The 24,122-nt window shown below is 45.9% G+C and overlaps 2 protein-coding genes across 2 annotated transcripts in view; both read left to right on the top strand.

The window, feature by feature from the left end:
• Positions 1-19,529, top strand: part of LOC135826191 (uncharacterized) — a gene marked incomplete at its 3' end in the record, with an annotated part of 56,849 nt that extends 37,320 nt beyond the window's left edge. Inside the window, exons 8-10 of the mRNA XM_065338820.1 lie at positions 8,556-8,804; positions 13,521-13,925; positions 19,021-19,529. Of these exons, the coding sequence (XP_065194892.1) occupies positions 8,556-8,804; positions 13,521-13,925; positions 19,021-19,529 (1,163 nt within the window). The remainder of the gene's footprint in view (positions 1-8,555; positions 8,805-13,520; positions 13,926-19,020) is intronic.
• Positions 19,530-19,622: 93 nt separating this feature from the next.
• Positions 19,623-24,122, top strand: part of LOC135826215 (mucin-3B-like) — a gene marked incomplete at its 5' end in the record, with an annotated part of 10,873 nt that continues 6,373 nt past the window's right edge. The window contains 3 exons of the mRNA XM_065338846.1: positions 19,623-20,232; positions 22,545-22,802; positions 23,881-24,120. Of these exons, the coding sequence (XP_065194918.1) occupies positions 19,623-20,232; positions 22,545-22,802; positions 23,881-24,120 (1,108 nt within the window). The remainder of the gene's footprint in view (positions 20,233-22,544; positions 22,803-23,880; positions 24,121-24,122) is intronic.

Here is a 24,122-nt window from a genome sequence, read left to right as displayed (position 1 = left end):
ATCAAAAGCCTTTGACATATGGAGCATAGCAATGCCAGTATACTCCCGCCTGGACCTGGCTGCCTGCCGCCGGTTTACTGCTAAGACCAATGCACCCTCTGTGGAGTGGCGGGGTCTGTAAGCAAATTGGGTAGGTGGGTAGGTGGGTAGGTGGGTAGGTGGGTCGGTGGGTCGGTGGGTAGGTGGGTAGGTGGGTAGGTGGGTAGAGTTCATTCAAGACCATTTGTCATGTGCTACTCGTACTTTAATTTCAGAAATTTTCGGCGCTCAATATTTTCGGTATGAGGGCAAAAGGCCAGGTTAGGTGAACAGAGATTTTCGGTACAGAGAAGCAGTAACTGTTCTCATTGGATTATTTGTGTTAGTGCTTGTTCGGTGTATTGAAATTTTAATTATGAAACAGATGCACCGAAAATACCGAAAATAAAAGTACGCCGAAAGTTTGTGAGGTGCTAATACACATGTAACTGCAGAATATGCAGCACAGAGAATATCAAAACAGTCCTAATATACGAACTTAGAATTCCTCGCTGGGACAACCAACTTCAGTCCTAAAACACACGAACATGCGCGTCATTAGAAAGACGACTGGATACATTTCCTTTCACAATACTGCCGGATATTTTAAAGTTAGCTTGGCATTTGCATGTACCTGGTCACTTGAATGCAGATTGCAGCTTGTGCAGCTTGTTCGGCTGAGGACTTGGGTTAGGTTTTCACTAGCATCTGCCTAGCAGTGGTACCGTAAAAGCCCGTGTATAGGCCCCGGGCGTATAGAATAGCAGCCTCGATTTCCTGGGCATATACAAGGGCACGGGCGTTATTTTGGAACCGGGCGTATATTTGGAATAGGGATAGCAGTAAGTATTGGGAATCAGTACCTGTATATGTATTGGTGTTGCCGGTATACCTGGGCGTATATATGGGCATGGGCGCTATTTTGAAACAGAACTGTTGACTTCCCCTGACTGGGCGTGTACATAGAGGGTGGGCGTAATTTCGAGTGGGCGTATACAGGGGCTTTTACGGTACCATCAAGCCCAGGTGTGATTGGTATTGTGTGTTTAACTCGGATACTGAGCCAATAAATATAATTAAAATAGAAGAAATCACATGGAAACGAGTTATGAATTGTTTGAAAGCTAGGCCTCAGGTGGTTGAATGTCTCAGTAACATGTCAGTTTTGTGCCCTGTTATCGCACTTTCTGACTGCTTATTATCTTGTTACAGTCATGGATAGTTGCTTCACAACTCGTTTCTATGTGATTTCTTCTATTTTAGTGGTATCGTGTGTACTAGTAATAATACGAATTATCCACAGCTACAGTTGAAGAACTGGGGGGGGGGGGGGGGGGGGGGTCAGCCTCCTAGCCTAGACCGTTCTTATTTTTATGTATTACAGTCTATGCACAGTTGAGTCATTGTGTATACATTGGTATGCTGTGCTTGGGTTGACAAACTCTAGGCTGGCAGTTCTTCGGCGCCCGTCGGTGCTGTATTCAATCTCGGCTGTACATTTCCTTTTGCCCTGGTGATGGCGCAAGCGTAAAACTCAGAGTTGCTATAAAATATGTTGCCACCTTACTTGCAATTTCGTCTATATTCGACGCCCACCCAAAATGCCTAAATTAAACCACTGACTAAAATGTTTACACCGGCTTTGCTGATAAACTAACCTTTGCTCCGTGCCGAAGATACAGCGCCGCCGAATTGTTGAAAATCGTGAACTGCGAACATTGTCAGTGACTAAATTTACATATTTACATGATTGCAGTGCAATTGACACACCGGGTTCTGGGGGTAATTTACCCTGAGGTATACCCTGTTCTGGGGGTAATTTACCCTGAGGTACACCCTGTTCTGGGGGTAATTTACCCTGAGGTATACCCTGTTCTGGGGGTAATCTACCCTGAGTTACACCCTGTTCTGGGGGTAATTTACCCTGAGGTATACCCTGTTCTGGGGGTAATCTACCCTGAGTTACACCCTGTTCTGGGGGTAATTTACCCTGAGGTACACCCTGTTCAGGGGGTAATTTACCCTGAGGTACACCCTGTTCTGGGGGTAATTTACCCTGAAGTATACCCTGTTCTGGGGGTAATTTACCCTGAGGTACACCCTGTTCTGGGGGTAATTTACCCTGAGGTACACCCTGTTCCTGGCCACAAGTTCCCAGTTGACTGTGGGTAGCAGCACGGCTGGAAAAACCGCTCCCAGGCAGGACTTGAACCAGGTACCTCTCGTATCTCTATCATGGTCTTTGGCCAACCCACAAGGGGTACATGGATGCAGCTAATGGGGTCGCTTTCGGCACTTGTGCCAGTGGTTGTGAGACTTACCCACTCACCCCCACCGTTAGGCGCTGCATCTGCCGCTAGGGTTTATCGGGTGTTAGCGGCCATCGTGAGTTCCCTTCGGGAACGGATACGATAATTTACTTTACTTACTTACACCCTGTTCTGGGGGTAATTTACCCTGAGGTACACCCTGTTCTGGGGTAATTTACCCTAAGGTACACCCTGTAGTAGGGTTTACCGGGTGTTAGCGGCCGCACCAAACATGACACGTTACTTGAACAATTTCAAGCCCACTATTGAAAGACCAAGAGGATCAACAGCCAACTACAAAAGAAGCTACGCACTCAACGGACAAGGGCGCAAGGAGGGACATGACAGCAGGGTGACGGCCGAGTCCCGTTCAATGGACCAAGTCAGGCGGGATAACAGAGAGAGCGCAGAGGAAGCGGATGATGGGACGGACGGTGAAGGGAGCAATGAGTCGGAGAGCGACGATTGTAGTGATCGTGAGAGTGCCGGTGAGAATGTTAGTGTTGTGCGTAGGTTTCGTGGTAGCAAGTCTTCAGTGTACAATCATCTATTGGCTAGTCCTGATTGTTGCAAGTCGTATTCCGACTCTTCTTTCACTGTATTGTGCCGTGGTTGTCATGGTTATGGACTACAGTTAAAAGTTTTGGAAGCCAGCTGTCAGCGTCTGTATAAGCCTAATTTGTGTGTACAGAAAGATAGTATAATTGGGTTGAAATTGTTCAAGTAACGTGTGTCATGTTTGGTGCGGCCAAGCTTGGATGTTAATGTTCTAGGTGTAATGTACTGCTGTTATTTGTTATCACTTTGTCCTTCCTTCTTTCTTTCTCTTCTTTGTTCAGTTTTCAGGTGCAAGTTTATTGCTAGTACACGCATTCGTTATTGCTCTCGCTTTCATTGTTAAAATTCACACTTATAAATTTCACTGCTGTTGTTCTTAGTGTTATTTCTCTCAGTTAGATTTTCTATAATAGTTCAATTTTGTTTTCAGTGTCCTTTAGTACAACGAAGAGTCCTGATGAGTGTTGTACCAAAACTTGTTTGAATAATAATAATATTTGAAACTCGGATGTTGAGCCATAAATAAATGTGGAAGAGAAAAGGACATATGGATACGAGTTAAGAGTAACTCTCCATCACTGTAACATGATACTATATACAGTCAGAAAGTGCAATAACTAGGCACAAAACTGACAGAGTACTGAAACATTCGACGTCCTGACACCTAGCTTCAACACATCTCCGTAGCCGTAGGCTGTCGGTTAGCGCTACGGATATGTGTTGAAGCTAGGTGTCAGGACGTCGAATGTTTCAGTACTCTGTCAGTTTTGTGCCTAGTTATTGCACTTTCTGACTGTATATAGTATCATGTTACAGTGATGGAGAGTTGCTCTTAACTCGTATCCATATGTCCTTTTCTCTTCCACAATAATAATATTAATAATAATATTATCTGGTTTGAGGGAAAGAGACAAACGGGAAAAGTCTGAAGAAAAAATTGACTGTCACCACCAGCACTCGAACCAGGAACCCTCGCTTGTAGCCAGCAATGCTCTAACCACTGAGCTATGGTGTAGTCGTCATCCCAGCAGAGGCCGTTCAACATTTTCTTCAGACTTCGTAACTCACACTTCCTGTGAATCCACACAGGCGGGTGGGACGCAGCCCTCACTGTAACCCACACACTTCACGTACAAACTAGCACGCGGGGAGCCCCAAGTCATAAAATATTATCTGGTTTGAGGGAAAGAGACAAACGGGAAAAGTCTGAAGAAAAAATTGACTGTCACCACCAGGACTCGAACCAGGGACCCTCGCTTGTAGCCAGCGATGCTCTAACCATTATTATTATGCTCTAACCACTGAGCATAATAATAATATTTAATAATTTCCCGTTTGTCTCTTTCCCTCAAAGCAGTTAATATTTTATGACTTGGGGCTCCCCGCGTGCTAGTTTGTTCATGAAGTGTGTGGGTTACAGTGAGGGCTGCGTCCCACCCGCCTGTGTGGATTCACAGGAAGTGTGAGTTACGAAGTCTGAAGAAAATGTTGAACGGCCTCTGCTGGGATGACGACTACACCATAGCTCAGTGGTTAGAGCATTGCTGGCTACCAGCGAGGGTCCCTGGTTCGAGTCCTGGTGGTGACAGTCAATTTTTTCTTCAGACTTTTCCCATTTGTCTCTTTCCCTCAAACCAGTTAATCATTTATGACTTGGGGCTCCCCGCGTGCTAGCTTGTACGTGAAGTGTGTGGGTTACAGTGAGGGCTGCGTCCCACCCGCCTGTGTGGATTCACAGGAAGTGTGAGTTACGAAGTCTGAAGAAAATGTTGAACGGCCTCTGCTGGGATGACGACTACACCATAGCTCAGTGGTTAGAGCATTGCTGGCTACAAGCGAGGGTTCCTGGTTTAAGTCCTGGTGGTGACAGACAATTTTTTCTTCAGACTTTTCCCGTTTGTCTCTTTCCCTCAAACCAGTTAAAATAATAATAATAATAATCTTCACTAATACTAATAATTTTAGAATTGCGATCAACAGAACGAGCTGAACCGACATTTTCACAAAGGCTTTTATTGTATTCAAAAAACGAGTGTATACGAAGGCAGTGAAGAACATGGAAGAAAGAAAAAATGTGATATGGAAGAAATGATGAACAAAAAATTGTACTTGGTCCGCGTCAGCAATATTGTCGCTTATCTTTTGACAATTTGAACTTAGGCTTTTGACATGAACGCGTGCACTTGAAGTGATAAAACTTGGTAGGATGGACGGTAAGGTGTAGAATGACAACTAGCTATGAGGAATTTATTGTCCAAGGAAGGGTTCCTACTTTTTTCGGTCCTCCTCGTTGCTGCTCTCGGCGCTGGTGACAAATATTTTGCTTGGGATCGACTCTCTTGCTTTTGCAAGCTCATCTCTCTTCCTCTCCGCTGCCTGGCAATTTTCTAAAGAGAAGTCGATCGTGACGGTCGCCTTCTCTATAGGACTTCGCGTGGGCAGCACGACAGCCTTTGTGGTTCAAATCAGACGCCGTTCTTTGCAAGATTTTATTTTGAACGACGACGACGTGTACAGTACTTGCAAATCTCCACAACGCGCTGGATACTCCGAGCATTGAGCTGGAGGTAAGGGAGCTGCGATCTCAGCTTGACGAGCGATCACTGAGGTGAGCGATCTCGGCCGTTCAGCAAAATGGAGCTGATTCCGAGTAGCCGGTTCCTTTCTTGTGGCTTGCGCTGCTCTTACCTGCACAGCGTAACTGTACTAACACGATAATCTATTTTGATGCGGCGCTGTATCAATCAGAATCACCCACACGTCGCTCTCGAAATCCACTCGAACTCTAGCTAGACCTTTCAGGTACTAGCAAACTAACTTGCTAACCAAAATTGGACTGAAATGGGCTGCCAAGTGAGCATTGGCGACATATATTTAAAACAAATAAAAGCTGAAAGATAAGCGACAATATCGCTGACGCGGACCAAGTACTTCGAACTAGTTTTCGCACAACACTCCTCAGGAAGCTACGTTGTACTAATGAAAAACAATCCAGATAGATACTAATAAAGAGAAATGGAGTGAGAAGAAACAACACCTATGAAAATGATAATCCTAGCACTAAGGTAATAACAGGAAAAACTGCGAAAGCACTTAACGAACTTGTAAGGACTACTAGTATACTGTGACACAAGATCTGACACCATGGCCAACCAGAGCCAAACAGACAGAACAAGTTGCTACTAAAACAATTTCAAACGAATAATGCTGTTACTAGTTCGAAGTACAATTTTTTGTTCATCATTTCTTCCATATCACATTTTTTCTTTCTTCCATGTTCTTCACTGCCTTCGTATACACTCGTTTTTTGAATACAATAAAAGCCTTTGTGAAAATGTCGGTTCAGCTCGTTCTGTTGATCGCAATTCTAAAACTATTGTCGCCTCGACGCCTATTTAAATAATAATAATAATAATAATACAAAAAAAGTATTGTCTACGCATGCATCTACGCAAGAGTCACCACCAGCCAATTAGGACATGTGTCAAAGTATTGAACGTTTTCGTTCCCTTCTTGTCAAAATACTACAGGGAATGATGGAAATAAGCTAAAAGACTACAACTATAAGGAAAAGAAGTTCAGAAATATATCACTCCAATTATGTGTAGAAGTGACACGAAAAAAATAGATGTGAAGAATCAAGAAAACAGCATGCAAATCCAATAAGTGACAAAAACGTAGTGACAAGAAAAAGAGAGAAACATCAAGAGATCTATTTCGCACCTTCACGACGAACAGTGCCAAACAACTGTAAAGACAACACATTCTCCTTCTGAACACAAAGCTCAGGGTCTAACTTACGTATGTACAAAGCTTCCAACACGGCAAGATGTAACAAAGACCTACCACGCGACAAAACAGAGAATACATCATCGGAGTACCACTCACGACAACTAGCACTGCCCGACAGGTGACACTTGATTGCCGAGGTACCGTTTCCCTGACCCGACGACTTGGCCGTTGTCACCTCCGATATTGCCGCTTGCGAATCTCTCCCATTACGCCCTGCGTCCCTGCAATTCCGATTGCCTCGGTCGAGATCCGTGTGCTGCTCCACGTCCAGTCTGTCCTGCTTCCGTGGTCTACCTCGTTTCTTCACATTAACCGTTGTTGTCACTTCCAGTATTGGTTCTTTTGATTCGTCATCAATTCGTCTCCTCAATTGACTTCTGGTGACTCGTCCGGGGCTCGATTGTCCAGATGTCAGTTTCGGTGGTTTCCGTATCGGTCTCTTCTTCTTGTTGACTGTTGTTTGGGTTGGCTCCAGCCCTCCGCCCGACGAAAAGGAGGAGGCATCGACAAGCGTATCCACAGCGGACTTGGACAAGTCCACCTCAGACACAGACTGCACTGGACACTTCGGTGGACGACCACGCCGAGGTCGAGAACCACGTGCAGCTACAGGGACAAGATTCAACGGTACATGTTGACGAATCCGATACGGAAACCACCGAAACTGACATCTGGACAATCGAGCCCCGGACGAGTCACCAGAAGTCAATTGAGGAGACGAATTGATGACGAATCAAAAGAACCAATACTGGAAGTGACAACAACGGTTAATGTGAAGAAACGAGGTAGACCACGGAAGCAGGACAGACTGGACGTGGAGCAGCACACGGATCTCGACCGAGGCAATCGGAATTGCAGGGACGCAGGGCGTAATGGGAGAGATTCGCAAGCGGCAATATCGGAGGTGACAACGGCCAAGTCGTCGGGTCAGGGAAACGGTACCTCGGCAATCAAGTGTCACCTGTCGGGCAGTGCTAGTTGTCGTGAGTGGTACTCCGATGATGTATTCTCTGTTTTGTCGCGTGGTAGGTCTTTGTTACATCTTGCCGTGTTGGAAGCTTTGTACATACGTAAGTTAGACCCTGAGCTTTGTGTTCAGAAGGAGAATGTGTTGTCTTTACAGTTGTTTGGCACTGTTCGTCGTGAAGGTGCGAAATAGATCTCTTGATGTTTCTCTCTTTTTCTTGTCACTACGTTTTTGTCACTTATTGGATTTGCATGCTGTTTTCTTGATTCTTCACATCTATTTTTTTCGTGTCACTTCTACACATAATTGGAGTGATATATTTCTGAACTTCTTTTCCTTATAGTTGTAGTCTTTTAGCTTATTTCCATCATTCCCTGTAGTATTTTGACAAGAAGGGAACGAAAACGTTCAATACTTTGACACATGTCCTAATTGGCTGGTGGTGACTCTTGCGTAGATGCATGCGTAGACAATACTTTTTTTGTAATATTTTCTGCCTCCGTCCTACTTTCAAATAATAATAATAATAATAATACAAAAAGGAACAGCAGTTGTGATGCACAGGTTACTGTTGCTGTGTGTTACTGTTGCTAGGGTTACTGTTGCTGTGTTTAGCTTCACTCCTGAACTGCAAATGGTCTCTTTACTGCGATTCAAATGTATACAGCACAAAATAATCGTGCCAGGCATGAACGTTTTGCGTAATATAAAATTTAATTTGAATCGCAGTAAAGAGACTGTTTTGAAGTTAAAAGAAGCGAATTTTCATAAAAAAAAGAATTTTCATAAATGTCTAAGTGGTTGCGTTGGAGTTTGCGGGAAAAAAAACGGTTACTGCTGGCAAAAACAATAGCAGTTGAGCCGTGTCTTCATTCCGCCGTCCGTTTTGCGTGTGTGCTGCTCCATCTCAGTTCCGGCGAGGATTACGTACACCACGCCGGACACCGTTCTAAAAGAAAGCAGCCCTGCCACGCTTGACTGCCAGTACGAAGGAGATAAACCGGTGACAGTAACTTGGTTCTTCAATGGATTTCAGTCTGCAACGCAGTCGAACCCACTGGTCTTCAGCAGCGTCTTGACTGTGGCTTCAGGTAACTACACATGCGCTGTCAGTAATGCAAACGGCAGCGACTCCAGGACCATAATACTGAGAGTGTTTGGTAAGTTCCGGTTGCGTGTACCAGATTCAGTTTAATGAATATATAAATAAACCGAAGGAAAAAAGAGAGAGCCTGGAAGCTCAGGGCCCTACGCTATGCTTCTTTTGCCTAGCTCATCATGCATGTTATTAGAACTGATGGAAATGTGTTCTTTTTGCTTTGATTGGCTATAGCGTTTTATGTCGATCATCGTCAGGCGAAATGGCACGTCATAGTACATTCGAGATCAGCGAGAAGAAGATGACGACGTCCACTAATTTAGTATCTGTGCACACGAATCTGCTGTGTGTGTTACTCTGTGTGTCAGCTATGGCATCATCGCCTGTGGTTCCATGCCTAGCATGTACGTCTGAACCATCCTGCAAAGTTTGAATGACGTAGGTTGAGCGATCGCTCCGCGAAACATACTTTTTGAAATTCTCTTCATAGTATATCTTCCACCATTGAAATTTCGAATTTCTTCGGATTTTTTGCTGAGAGGGGTGGCTTGCAACCTCGATATGGCTTGTTCCAGGCATGCTTTGGAGCCATCGCCTGTTGAAACAGTGGCGGGAAGCTGCCCTGCAACTGTTCCAAGAGGAAATTAATCGATCCGAGAAAGCGCGAGTCCGCGAATCTCGGTTGAATATTGAGTATTTCAAGCCTTTTCACGACGAAGATGGAGTTCTTTTTGGAGATGGACGTCGCGGCAAAGGACATGGTGTCCGACTTCTGGCGTCTGGTGAAGCCAGGGATCATTTGTCCAGTCAGGTCGGCAGCCTAACCGTCGGTAAGCTTGTGTTTGGATCCCGTTCTGCTCGATGTGGTAGATCACAAACAATTTGATATCGCACAAATTGATTTAAGCATCGTGCGTACGGTATTTTATATTCAGAAAATCCCAAAGTGTCTCTGTGTGGCCGTCCTATGCCACGAGAAACTCCAATCAGGCTCCTATGTCCTCTGCCTTCATGATTGAATGTCCACTTCGTTTGAACAACGAACACAACAATCGAGGACGGCTTTGCAATGAAAAATACAGCTATACTGGAGCTGAAAAAAAGAAGAAAAAAAAGTGCACAGGATGAGACTCGAGTACACGCATACTCTCCCAGCAGGTGAAATGCAAATTTTTGTGAAAAATGCGTGTCGCCGACTGACCAGTAATTTCGCCTGACGGATGGCTACAATGCCCAACCATACCTCAACGAACTGATTGGCTACATCATTGTATTCCAAAAAGTTTCCATCTGTTCGAATGACATGCATGATTTAGCTAGGCAAAAAAGCATAGCGTAGGGCTCCGAGCGAAAGAAATATACTTTCTCTTTGCATTCGAGGGTAATATGACACCGTCCACCACCTTGATGACCTAGGCAAAAAAAAAAAAGCATAGGGATGTTATACATTTTTCATTTCTCTTTCATTTTTTCAAGACATAACCTAGGATTAGAACCCGCACTATCGCCCTGCATGCATTCTCCCGATACAGTTCGCATGCATACTCATTCTTCCAAGTTGCTTCACGTTATGATCTTGCATTTCAAAGCCCTATTTGAATATTGTGTGCAGCTGTCTTTGATGATACGGTACGGGACAGGTACGGGATAGCGCCAGGCATGCTGACGTCACAAACACACACGGAATTAAAGCTGTGTGGACCCTGGTTAGCGCCAGACGTTACTGAAGTAACGTCTTCTGCATAGCTACGGGAGTAATATAAAGTATTGCTCTGATACTGAGCCAGTGAAGAGAGTGAAAATACAGTAAAACCTGGTTTAAGCGACCACCCTATCACCCTATCACCCTATCACCCTATCACCCTATCACCCTATCACCCTATCACCCTACCACCCTATCACCCTATCACCCTATCACCCTATCACCCTATCACCCTATCACCCTACCACCCTATCACCCTATCACCCTATCACCCTATCACATGGAAACTTGTTATGAAGCAACTATCCATGACTGTAACAAGATAATAAGTACAGTGGTCCCTCTATAATCCGGCACCATTTGTGCCACGAAAATCTGCTGGATTAGGGAGGGTGCTGGATTAACAAATCTGATTTACTGCTGCAATGTGCATGAAGAGGACATTTTGGCTACTGAAAATTGTGCTGGTTTATCAAGGGTGCTGGATTATAAAGTGCCGGATTAGAGAGGGACGACTGTACTAGTAGTCAGAAAGTGCGATAACAGGGCACAAAACTGACATGTTGCTGAGACATTTAACGACCTGAGGCCTAGCTCTAACACATCTCCAAAGAGCAAACCAACAGCCTTCCAGCTTGGAAGGTTTAAGGTTATGGTAAGACCAATGAAGGGAAGGTGAGCGCAGCGAAAATGTGCACAAGCTAAGTCCCACGGTAACAAAGAATGCCGACCATGACAGTACGATGATGAGACCCGTTAATAACTCATTGGTCTATTGGTCTATCCTAAATCATGAATGAGGACATTTGTATAATGCACATGCTACCGAAGTGGTCTGGTGCCCATTGCAGCATTCGCACGCTGGTGACTTTCACAGCGTATAGCGTACAGCGTATATTTAGCTTATCCCCGTACGTTAGCGTATCCCCGTACGTTAGTGTGTCCCCGTACGTTAGCGTATCCCCGTACATTAGCGTACGATGTCTACCTGTGTATAACAGCTGCTGCTCACGATTCTTTTCATTGCCAGGTTTTTTTCCTTCATTTCAGTTCAGTGTTTAATAAATAACAGTGTGTTTAATGAGACCCTTGTGTATGTTTGCCTCCGAGAGACTGCGGCCCGCTACACCCATCATGCATTAGCAGAGAAGCTGGCAGTTGACACTAGAAGTGCACACAGTCAAATGGCTTGTGCCAGGTCAGAGGTGGCAAACTTCACAACTGTGTGATGCATAGTACTACTTCTCAAAGTGCATTCTGTAAAACATGGTATTTTCGGTGTAATTTTAATTTAATTTTTTTAATTTTATTTTACCATCCAATGGCGGAAGCCAATGCAAAGGAGGGGGCGTTAGCCAGCCATGGCAAGAGAAGGAAAAGTAACTTCAATTTCGGTGATTTCGGTAGAGAAACCCGGCACCTAAATTTAAATTACACCTAAAAGGCACTAGAGCATGCACTGTATGTGTAGGGAACACTGGTCACCTAATTCTAAGTTACACCTGAAACCTGTCAGGTGCCTGGCACCGGAATGTTAATGCACCTATAATTACATGTCTTAGAGTATTCGTATTGGGAACGTAGTGCGCACGTGGGATTTGGGGCCTGAACAAGTTCATCTAAAGTACACATTATTCTCCCGTCAATTACAGTATGAAAGCAGGGGAAAAAAGGACCTAAAAAGCCGACAACGTGGAGACAATAATCCCAATAATCCAATGAATCTAAACCATTGATAATTGTGGCAAGAAAGCGTTCTGGAATACTTTATTCGTCGCTATGATTGTGTGATATGTGTGTGCACATCTAGTTTTATTCATTGCATAAAAATAAAAAAAAGGATCTTAGCTCGAATACGGAGCCAATAATAAATGTAAAAAAGGAGAAGACTCTTTATCACCTTGTCACAGTCGTGCATAGTTGCTGCGTTCTCGTGGATTTTCTTCTCTTTTTACATGAATTTTATAAAAAAAGGATCTGTTCCATTTTTTTTATCACGTTGTGGACGGAACAAGGGGAAACAAAACGAAGACAAAAAACAAAAACAACAACAATGGGTGTGTAGGCGCTACATGAGCTGCGCTGGTGAGATGCGGTGGAGACTAGAAAGCAATAACACTGAGCAAGAGGACATGCGTCGGGCTCTTCAACATCATCGTGAAAGGTTTTCACTAGTGTGCTTGCAAGCCTTATCGTCAGGTGAAACACAGGCAAGAGCATGGCGTGGGTTCGAATCCCACTGCTGCCACCATGTTACGTGACCAGTCTTAGCTATAACCAACAATGCTACAGCCGTGTGAATGGCATTTCAGAGTAATAGCAACAATGCTACAGCCGTGTGAATGACACTTAGAGTAATAGCAACAATGCTACAGCCGTGTGATTGGCACTTAGAGTAATAGCAACAATGCTACAGCCGTGTGAATGGCACTTAGAGTAATAGCAGGGAGTAGTAAGAACAGAACAGAGCAATGGCAAAACCAGTTGCGAGAACTAGCAGAAGCGTAAAGAACACACTGACTAGCGAAAGCCTGAAACGCCAGCAAAGAGCCAAAACGAATAAGGCTTTTTTTTTTCTTTTTTTGCTAGAGCCACGTAAACCCGTCATGTGTGAGCCATGAATAAGGGGAGTGGTGGCGTGGTCTGGGATGAAAGTATATTATTCATTTCCCCTCTTCCTCCCCTCCTCATGGTTTTACTGCATTATGGCGCGCTTTGTCTGCGTAGACGCCGAGACCTTTGAGGTCGGCAGAGCAGCCTGGCCCCGCCACCACTTCTCGCACATATTCGGGAATATGGTGGACTTTCGTATAAAAAAAATAAAAAATAAATAAACAGACCATGTTGAAAAGCCTGAACTGTGTCCATTATCACAGTGTTAGTAGATTAGAAAAAAAAGAAAAGAAAAAAAAAGCCTCATCAGGTGTGCAGGAATGGGCTCGGATGGAGAGCCAGGGTTTAATTTATATCGCATGAGCTGATTGTTTCGTAACTGGTGGTGTTAGTGGACAGTATAGCGTAACTTTTAGTTCCTTGGTCCTTTCTCTTTTGTATAATTTGTTTTCCTGTTTGTAGCCCCATTCAACGTATCAGTGCATGGTTCAATTACGGGAAACCGGAATGTTTCTCGACAGCCCCAACTGCACAATACAACAAATCCGTACAAAGTCCTTAATGGCTCTAACGCTCCTGAGCACATGGAGGATCTTTTCTGCAATGCGCAGGCGCCAAAATCTCACTATGTAAGGAGTAGCGTTCCACTGAACTGGCAAGAATCCATTTGGTTCTTCAATGGAATTCGCATCACGGACGGAAGCCGTGGCTTCAAAATCGTCACCACCACGAAATACTCGCATCATGAAAACGATGCGATTACAAAAAGTCATTTGTTTTGGCCATCGATAATCACCACCGACCTAACTGGAAACTACACGTGTCAGATGGGTGTTGATTCCCAAACATTCCGCGTCCAAGTGCAAGGTAAGCAAGCTCGAGTTCTAATCTGCTATTGTTCTGGAGTGACTGCATACTCGGCAACCATAATACCGGTTTTCCCAGTAGACTACCGGAAACCTAGGATAACTACCCGCATACCGCGGATTTTCGACATTGATCGAAAAACTACCCGGATTGGCACTGACCAGCGAGTGTTAAAAAAAATAGGCTGTTTTGCGGTGTGACACGGGCACATGTGGCCATGCATTTGCAGAATCACACACGTAGAGGCGATGTGATAATGAAGAAACTCAGATGTTGGGCCCCCAATGCACATGTACTTACATGCACCATTCTCCATACACATTTCTATCCGGTTGTGCACTGCCATTTCTGAACTCAGATGGTGAGCCAAGGAAAAAAAATTGTAATAATAAATATTATATGTAGAAAGGAAAAAAGACATATGGATATGAGTTGAGAGTAACTCTCCACCACTGTAGCTAGATACTATATACAGTCAGAAAGTGCAACAACTAGGCACAAAACTGACAGACCTTGAACCTTCCAAGTTGGAAGGCTGTCGGTTAGCGCTACGGAGATGTGTTGAAGCTAGGTGTCAGGTCGTCGAATGTCTCAGTACACTGTCAGTTTTGTGCCTAGTTGTTGCACTTTCTGACTGTATATAGTATCTAGTTACAGTGGTGGAGAGTTACTCTTATCTCGTATCCATATGTCCTTTTCCTTTCTACATATATTGTTAGCTCGACATCCGAGTTTGAAATTGTAATAATTATGGAAATTGTGGGCACAAGTTATGCGATCGAGTCCACCAACTAAACCAGATTTTGAACAGTCAGACGTGCACAACCTAGCATCAAACTGACAAGGAGTACTGAGACATTCCACGGCATGAAAGTCAGCTTGAGCACTGCTCGATAGCGCTAACCAACGGCCTTCCAACTTGGAAGGTTCATGGATATTAGTGCCAATTCCAAAGAGGGGAAGGCGAGCTCCATCGAGCCGAGCACAAGCTACATTCCAAGGCTTCATGGAATGCTGACCTGGCATGACGACGGGACGGCAAGACCAGACAGAACGGTCAAACCACAATTCGACAACGCAAAGCAGCAACCACCCAACTTGGGAGGCTCAATATTATCAGAGATGGAAATATGAAGGGGAAGCTTCGCGAGGACGAATTGTAACAAACCGAATGCCAATATCCTGCAGTGCTGTACTTAGCTGATGACAATGATGGATTAACTAATTGCAATATGTATAGTATCACTCGACGATCGTTTCGCCGTATTGTTCATGACGGCTCTTCAGGTGTGCATTTTTAAAGAACTCATAGGTTTGTGCGCACTTTTGCTGGCTTTCGGGGCATCATGTGTATGGAAAGGTGCCGGAAGGGAAGGTCCAACATGTGCACTGTTTATTTTTAGCGCATACCAGGCGCGTGCTGGTGTGCATACCAGCCACAGTGACTGGCAGAGTCGAAACGTTAGTAATCAAAGTCGTCGCATGCCGGAAATTGGAAATTGCGGCTCGAATTGTTGCTCCCTGTGCCTGGACGCGCATTTGGGCACACATGAACCACAAATGCAGGCCGATACACACGTGCCAGCTTTGAAGACGGCTTGAGAAATGTCACTCCTTCTTGATGCGGTCAGCGACTTTTGCCTATTTCCGCTTTCATTCGATGTTTGGCACAATGGATAACACTTGTACTCTCTTGTAGAATGCAGGGATGAATTTATCCGGTATCGCATCGCAGTTTGCTACGCCAAATCGATCTACTGCTACTCAAAATCACAGTGACACGCAGACAACTGTGATGCATACACATACAGCCTATCCATGCTTTTTGTAGCTTACGCCACAATTGAGATTTTGCAAAGCAAAAACTGCTATGCAGAAACATGACAGTAAATTCATTCCTGGAATGATGTTGCCACCATTTCCATTCCCGAGGGTGCATTCTACCCTGAACATGCATTGTAATAAAATAAAAATCCATAGCACTGCTCCACCGGGAGAGGGAAACGAAAGGACATGAAAAGGACTATAGAGAACAATGAGAAGGTGGGCCAGTACAAGGTAGCCGTGATGGTGAGCCTCCAGGCACTCCACTGAACATTGGTCTCAGCATCAGCATGCTACCAGCGCAGCAGAAACAAGGAATGCATGGAAAAGAAAAGAAAAGAAAGGAAAAACGGATCTCGTCGGATCAGATGATGCAGTGAAAGAAAGAAGAAAGAAGAAAGGATAAGTTCCCCAGTCTGGAAAGCATCAGTCTGGATAGCGTCAGTCAGGATAGTGCCAGACAGCTGTGACATTTAGTTTTCTGGGACAATGTGGACAGGATGCGCGTGGGCAGGGAGCTAATAGGGAGGTTTCGCTCTACGTAATTACGCATGAAAATCCGTGTCGTACGCGCCGGGGAGCGAGGGCAACTTTCATACGTAAATCTCTCTACGGATTTCCGTAGGAAAGCTCTTTCCTACGTTGGGGCCTCCGTATACGCGTAGGGCTGTTTGAAATATTTTTTCGCATTTTCCGCATTTGTCCATGGCAACATTCAAGCCGCGCGAAATACAACGTACACATGTACCGTACACCATGCGAAAAATATAATGGAAAGCGCAGTTTCGGTTCATGGTGCATGCGGTGGGCGCATGCAGCCAACGCGTCTCCAAAGCAACAACGCATGTCTAGCAGTCGTGGAGAAATCACGTAGAGCGAAACCCAACCGCTCCGATTTTCACTAGGGCTGAAACGGTTACACATTTGTGCTTAACGGTTAGCTGTTAGCATAACGGTCGGTTAACCGGTTATAACCTATAAAACTGCAACATGGAAACTTCATTGTTTTTGACGCCATTTTATGCCTTGTCTGAAGAATTTTCATGATTCTGTACAAAATACTCGAAAATAGGTAACATCCGCTGGGTGGCTAAAAATTGGAGTGCACAATTTTCCCCTTACACCTGAGGTCATCACTTTGGTGTCCTTCACTTGATTTTCCCAATCTTGGGCTCCTTGGCAAGCTCCTGGTGAGAGCAAAGCGATGATACTAGGTTCCATCAAGCAATCTCCACATATCAGGTGCAGGAATACAGCGAAGTCGTTTCCAAGCCCGATATGCAAGCAAATCCGTCCCATCAACGCCATTTCACTTTCTTCCATCGCAGAATGAACAAATATTTTGAGACGATTGAACTTCAGGCCGCTACGTCACTAGCTTGTGCTCAGTCGACTACTACATAGTAGTAGTTCCAAAGGCACGCCAAAAAGGATTTGTTTCACAAAAGGTGGTGATGCGTGTCGATCGAAAATTTGAATTTGCAGAGATAGGAATCCGGCATGCGATATCTCTGGAGTCAGACATCGCAGATCTTCGGCGATTGTTGCAATGGCGAGCTCGGAGTTTCCGCTACCACGTAGAGCCTTCGATTATTGAATTTGAACAAGAAACGACGGAGTTATGAAGGTTCCTATTTTTCCAAAAATGTTGGAAAATACCGCTGCAAAACCGTCGATCAAACGGTTATCCGTTTGTTTGGACCTAACGATTACATAACCGGTTATTCGTAATAACCGTTTCAGCCCTAATTTTCACGTATGAAAATTCCGTGTAGTTCATACGTTATTTTCATACGTAATTCCGTAGAGCGAAACCTCCCTCATGCAATGCACGTGTCGTCAGTTTAATCCGACGAACTGCGGCTCTCCTCGCCACTCCACACAACAACAAAAGACTCGTGCACACTGGGAGAGAGAGCGTTTTCTCTAACTGGCTTTCAGTAAGGGGACTGGAGAACTGCGCTCCAACAAAACGGACAAGAGAATATATTATGGGGACGTGGAGAAAAGAGGGGAAAAAGTGGGGTGAGGGATACTAAAGAGGTGCCTGTGCAAAGTACAACAAGGCCTGAACAGGACGGGAGACAAAGACGAACGACGGGGAAATACGACGGACACAAGACGGCAACCAGACAAATACAACGGAGTCAAGACGAGAAAATGTGTATGCAACGGGGACGAGATGATAAATAATGCATACGGAGGGGACAGAAGACGGTGCAGCGGCATGTACTAAGCATTCCAAGACGGCGCAGCGGCGTGTACCACGGATCAGCAGCATGTACGACACAGAGACACATACGCAGCCACGTGTACGACAAAAGAGACACAAGCGCAGCCACATGTACGACAAAAGAGACACAAGCGCAGCCACATGTACGACAAGAGACACCCGCGCAGCCGCATGTACGACACAGAGCTACAAGCGCGACCACATGTACAACACTATCCCCAACCAAAAAAAGACATCCACTCCTGTGGATGGAAGTGTATATAGAAAAAAAACAGGAGAAGACAGACCGGAGAAGAAGACAGAAAGACCGGGGAAATGAAATGTGAAACAACATAAATAGGCGACAATAAAACACAAAAGAAGTGGGGTCACGACTGTTGAACGCATGACGAGTAGGCCAGGAGGGTTAACACCAGTCGGGAGCCCCGCAAAACTGTGCATCAATCAAATGGAACCTGCAAGCAACAGATTTTGCAGAGGACCCCGGCTGGCGAGCTGTTCGACCTGTAGTTGTCCCTTTGGATCTTGATTATTTGAACAGCACCAACCTAGTACGCCACCCACCCAACAGTCGAGACAAACAAAATTACACATGCAAGAGAAAAAATGCAGCTGACGCAAGATCGTTATAGCAATAAATGTCCACCAACGGAACAACATCGGATAAGTCCTCCAGGACAGGAGGCGTAGCCGGCCGCGGTGCAGGAGAAGAGGGTGCGGATAGTGCTGACAGTGAATCAGGTGACATGCATGGTGCTGTGTGCTGTGCTGCCCGGCGGACTCTGCGGCGCTGTCGCGAGCGGCGAGACCGACGGCGCACACGGCGAAGCAGCGGGAGTGCTGGAGGTGCCGGTGGACAGAGCGGGGGAGGCAACGGAGCAACCGGTAGAGAGCACTCCGACCCCGTCATGGCAAAATAGACAGACGCCACATGTACAACACACGGGTGACTGCTGGCGAAACAATAGCATTTGAGCCACGTCCTCATTCCGCTGTCCGTTTTGCGTGTGTGCTCCTCATTCTCATTCTCATTCTCAGTTCCCGCACCGACTGTGCCAACTACGCCAAGCACGGGTTTGATCACAACCCAGCCAACCACTCAGCCCACAACCACACCGACCACCACACCAACCACGACACCAACAACCACACCAACTACCACACCAACCACCACACCAACGACCACACCAACTACCACACCAACTACCACACCAACTACCACACCAACAACCACACCGACCACCACACCAACCACCACACCAACGACCACACCAACAACTATACCAACTACCACACCGACCACCACACCAACTACCACACCGACCACCACACCAACTACCACACCGACCACCACACCGACCACCACACCGACCACCACACCAACTACCACACCGACCACCACACCGACCACCACACCGACCACCACACCAACAACTACACCAACTACCACACCGACCACCACACCGACCACCACACCGACCACCACTCCAACAACCACACCAACTACCACACCGACCACCACACCAACAACTACACCAACTACCACACCAACCACCACACCGACCACCACACCGACCACCACTCCAACAACCACACCAACTACCACACCGACCACCACACCGACCACCACACCAACAACTACACCAACTACCACACCGACCACCACACCGACCACCACACCGACCACCACACCAACGACTACGCCAACTACCACACCAACAACCACACCGACCACCACGCCGACCACCACGCCGACTACCACTCCAACTACCACACCGACCACCACACCGACTACCACTCCAACTACCACACCAACTACCATGCCCACAACCACGCCCACAACCACACCGACCACCACACCAACCACCACACCAACAGCCACACCGAAGACCACACCAACAACCACACCAAGTACCCAACCCATAACTCAAACCACAACTCAGCCCACAACCAAACTGTCAACAGCACAACAGACGGCCCAATCCACAGCACAACAGACGGCCCAACCCACAGCAATATCCACAACCCAACCCACAGCAATATCCACAACCCAACCCACGGCAATATCCACAACCCACAGCACAACCCACAACCCAACCCAACCCACATATAATCCAACAGATCAGCCTACAGCAATGCTCACTGCTCAACCAACAACTGTGAATACAAAGGTAACTACACCCGAACGGCCTACACAGGCTACTGGAGTGGCCACCCCCGCTGCAGTTACCTCACCACGTACTACAAAAGGTAAGGCACTGATGGAAATGTGTCGTTGTTTCCTTGTCTATTGCTGCTTTGGATTTCTTTTCTCCTTTGCTGTGCAGGTGCGCCCTTTGTTATTCCACTTTTGTGTTCTTTCCAAGAAATGGTTTTGAGCTGATGATGTAATGCTTTGAGTTGATGATGTAATGAGGTGATGATGTAATGAGGTGATGATGTAATGAGGTGATGAGGTGATGATGTAATGAGGCGATGATGTATAATGCTTTGAGATAAAGTGCACACATCGCAGAAAACACGCTCAGGGGTGGCTTTGTTGCATAATTTGATTAGGGCAACCGAAAACGGTACGGAACGTGCAAAAACCGCACCAATTTAACATACAGGAAGAAAAGGACCAAGGAGCTGGCAAGTACAAGTGACGCTATAATGTCCACTATCGCCACCTATGCCTTCCAACCTTCAAAGTTGGCAGGCTGTTGGAGTGCGCATCCAAGTTGTGCTAGAGCTCATGGCAGTTAGTTGTAGAGCGTCAGTACCGTCGGTCAGTGTCGTGCAGTGTTACCGCATGAGCTGATTGTCAAGTAACCGGTGGTGTTAGAGGACATTTCAGTCTAACTTCTAGTTCCTAGGTCCTTTTTTCTTGCTACAGTCAGACCTCGCTTATCCGGTCCTCGTTTATCCGGATCCCTCGCCATCCGGTAGAAAATCGTTGGTTACAGATTTACAGCATATGCCATGCATACATACAGTATGTGTGTTCAATCATCCGGTTCCCTTGCCTATCCGGATATTTTCTGGAAAACGGTTGTGTGCGGTTAAGCGAGGTCTGACTGTATTACTTAAAATTCTTGGCCCTCCATTGCTATTACTTAATTCTTGGCCCTCCATTGCTATAACCTAATTCTTGGCCCTCCATTGCTATTACTTAATTCTTGGCCCTCCATTGCTATTACAGTCGTCCCTCTCTAATCCGGCACTTGTTTATCCAGCACCCTTGCAAACCAGCACACTTTCTGGCAAAACGGATTTTTTCAGTTCATCTTCTACGCTTTAATCCGGCACTTGAATTCCGCCTCCAGCAGCGATTTTCTGCAACAAATCACTCAAACTGTACATAATTCGATTTTCTAATCCAGCAGTTGTACATCGCAGACTGTCAGGGACCATTGTAACATACACAACACATGCAACATACACTTGGGAATATCCCATGCCAGTACATAGGATATTCCTAAGTGTCTAACTTATAGACATGCATTCCACAAAGTACTTGGTTTGACACAGAAAATCCCTACGTTTTGACGTACGACACAAACATGTATGATAACATGTGGGCCGGGTTGGAGGGCAAGATTTCATAATCCAGCACCCTTGTTTATCCAGCAGAAAATGCTGTTGCAAAAGGTGCCGGATTAGAGAGGGACGACTGTGCCTAATTCTTGGCCCTCCATTGCTATTACTTAATTCTTTCTTTTTTTTTTTTTTTTGTTGAGGAAAATGTTATTAACTCCAAAGCACGAAAAAGGCCAAAAACTAAACCAAGAACATATGCAATAACATGTTATTTATAAAGACAGGACAAGTGAATAATTAGTCAGTCCATTGTTCATGATGATCTCCGACGGTTACGTCGGCAAGCGAGCCTCCGCCACTGCCAAAGCAGCGTGGGCTCCGCAGGAGGGTGCAAATTTCAAACCAAAATTTAAACGCCTACAACCGCGAATGCACATGATACAGGATTTCAGAAGGCTGAAGGAAATCCTGCATCTAACAAATGCCATTACATGAGAGTAATGCTCACCCCTCTTCTCCGCCAACAGATGAGCAATTCGTTTATACAGTGCTGTTGATGCTGGACCCATTCCGCCACTGGCTGACATGACCTTACTTAATTCTTGGCCCTCCACCTTCCACCCTCCACCCTCCACCCTCCACCCTCCACCCTCCATCCTCCATCCTCCATCCTCCATGCAAGCATAACAATAGTTTAGCATTGCGATTTTTTGAAGCAATGAAACATGGGTTATTAGTGCCCGATTTTCCAAAGTATCCCCTGGGGAGGGCCTTTCAACCCCCTCCGCATGGCCGTACCAGTGCGGAACACCTTCCCACGTCCCTGCTGATAGGCCTGCCCTGTGTGCATGGTAAGTAGCTGCTGCTCACAAGTCTACCTGATTGTTACACACGTGCACACACACACACACACACACACACACACGCGCGCGCACACGCGTGCACACATACAAACACACACACACACACAACACACATAATACACACACACACATATTAATGGTGCTTGTCTGTGCTCGTGTCTTGCTGCTGGTGCGGTATAGCGGTGCCGGCAAATGTCACGACGAAGAGCTACACGCGTCGCCTGACGCTGGACAACGTCAGCACACTGGCGTGTTCGGCCATCGGCGACGACCCTCTAACCCTGGTCTGGTGGAAGGAAAGCCGCCGTCTGGCACAGGGCAGCGGACCAAGCTTGCTGCTGGTCCTTCAGGGCGTGGAGACGGACTCTGGACTCTACACATGCACCGCGCACAACCCGGCCGGCAACGACTCCATGACGGTCTTCGTCTTCAAGAATGGTATGAGGGCATGCTCCGTGTGTGTGTGTGTTTGTGTGTGTGTGTGTGTGTGTGTGTGTGTGTATGTTTGTGTGTGTGTTTAGGTGGGTGTTTGTGTGTGTTTGTGTGTGTGTGTGTTTGTCGCCTGCTCAATTTTAGTCATTTTTATTTATTTTTAATTAAAGATACTCAAATCACCGGCAGCCATATAAGGGGCTAGCATGGGCTGAGACAATGCTGGTGGGGCATGTCATGCTCAACCGACCAGAGATCTCGGCATCTTCAAATGGCAGACACACCAAATTGAAAGGAAACCACAAGCACGTGGGCAAATTAACGGCAGAAATGAAATATTTAGGATAGAGGGGATTTCGACGCAGGTTAGCTGCAACAGAAGAAGTCCTATTTCTCTGCTCTAAGCTGTTTTCTAGCGTGCATACACCACGGAAATAATCCATACGGTGATACTTGTGCATTGTGTTGTACTTACGGGGCCTCGAAGTTTGGAAAACACGTTTTTTTGTACTTTCAAGTGGCCAGAAGTGCAACAGAATGCATAACACGTCTGTCTTGCCTTTCTTGCTTCCGTGTGAGGGCTCACAGGGAAAGGGAAAGGTGATGATACTTGGATTCAGATAAAATAGACGTGTTGAATAATCAAAAGGTCCATGACACCTGATGGCTCGTCTTGAAAGCTCTCCGAGGCACAACACATTGAGAGACGACCGACCCATAATCGACAGATTCGACACAAATGCAAAACCAAGCTCACTTCGAGGTGGTTTCCATTCTTTCCGAACCCTTATCCAATGTGTGTTTGCGTCCCGAAACAAAGTGTTTACTTTTCTTGCTTTCACAGGTTTTAAATCCGTGTGACTAAACATAACTTTGCAAACGTGGGTCCATTGCATGAGCTTTACGTGTATCACCTATGTTCTCGTATCCGTTACGTCTAACTAAACCTCCCTAATTTTGTGTAAAGTCAACAGTATCGTCCTAGTTGTTGTGTGGCCATGTCTGCATTGATTACAGTCCTCGCTGCTCTGACCAACTTTGGGTTTTGTCTACATTTAATTATTTATTCTTTTCTCGCCTGCAGATCAAGATGAAAAGATCAATTCAGCCGGCGGTTCAAGCTTCTCCAATACAGCGATATGGGGCATTGTTGCCGTGGCTGTGGTGGCAGTCGTCGTGGTGATTGCTATCACCGGTTTTGTGTTGCCACGGAAACACAGAGTGAAAAAGAGTGATTTAGCGAAGGAGACAGCAGAGTGCACAGTGCGACGCAATCGTGTACCGTCCATCATATTCACCCGCCGCCCGCCGTCTGTCTGTTTCAGT

The sequence above is a fragment of the Sycon ciliatum genome, chromosome 10 (assembly GCF_964019385.1).
Source record: "Sycon ciliatum chromosome 10, ocSycCili1.1, whole genome shotgun sequence".
NCBI lineage: Eukaryota > Metazoa > Porifera > Calcarea > Leucosolenida > Sycettidae > Sycon > Sycon ciliatum.
Note: the sequence above shows the minus strand (reverse complement) of the source record. Positions and strands in the feature narration are given on the sequence as shown.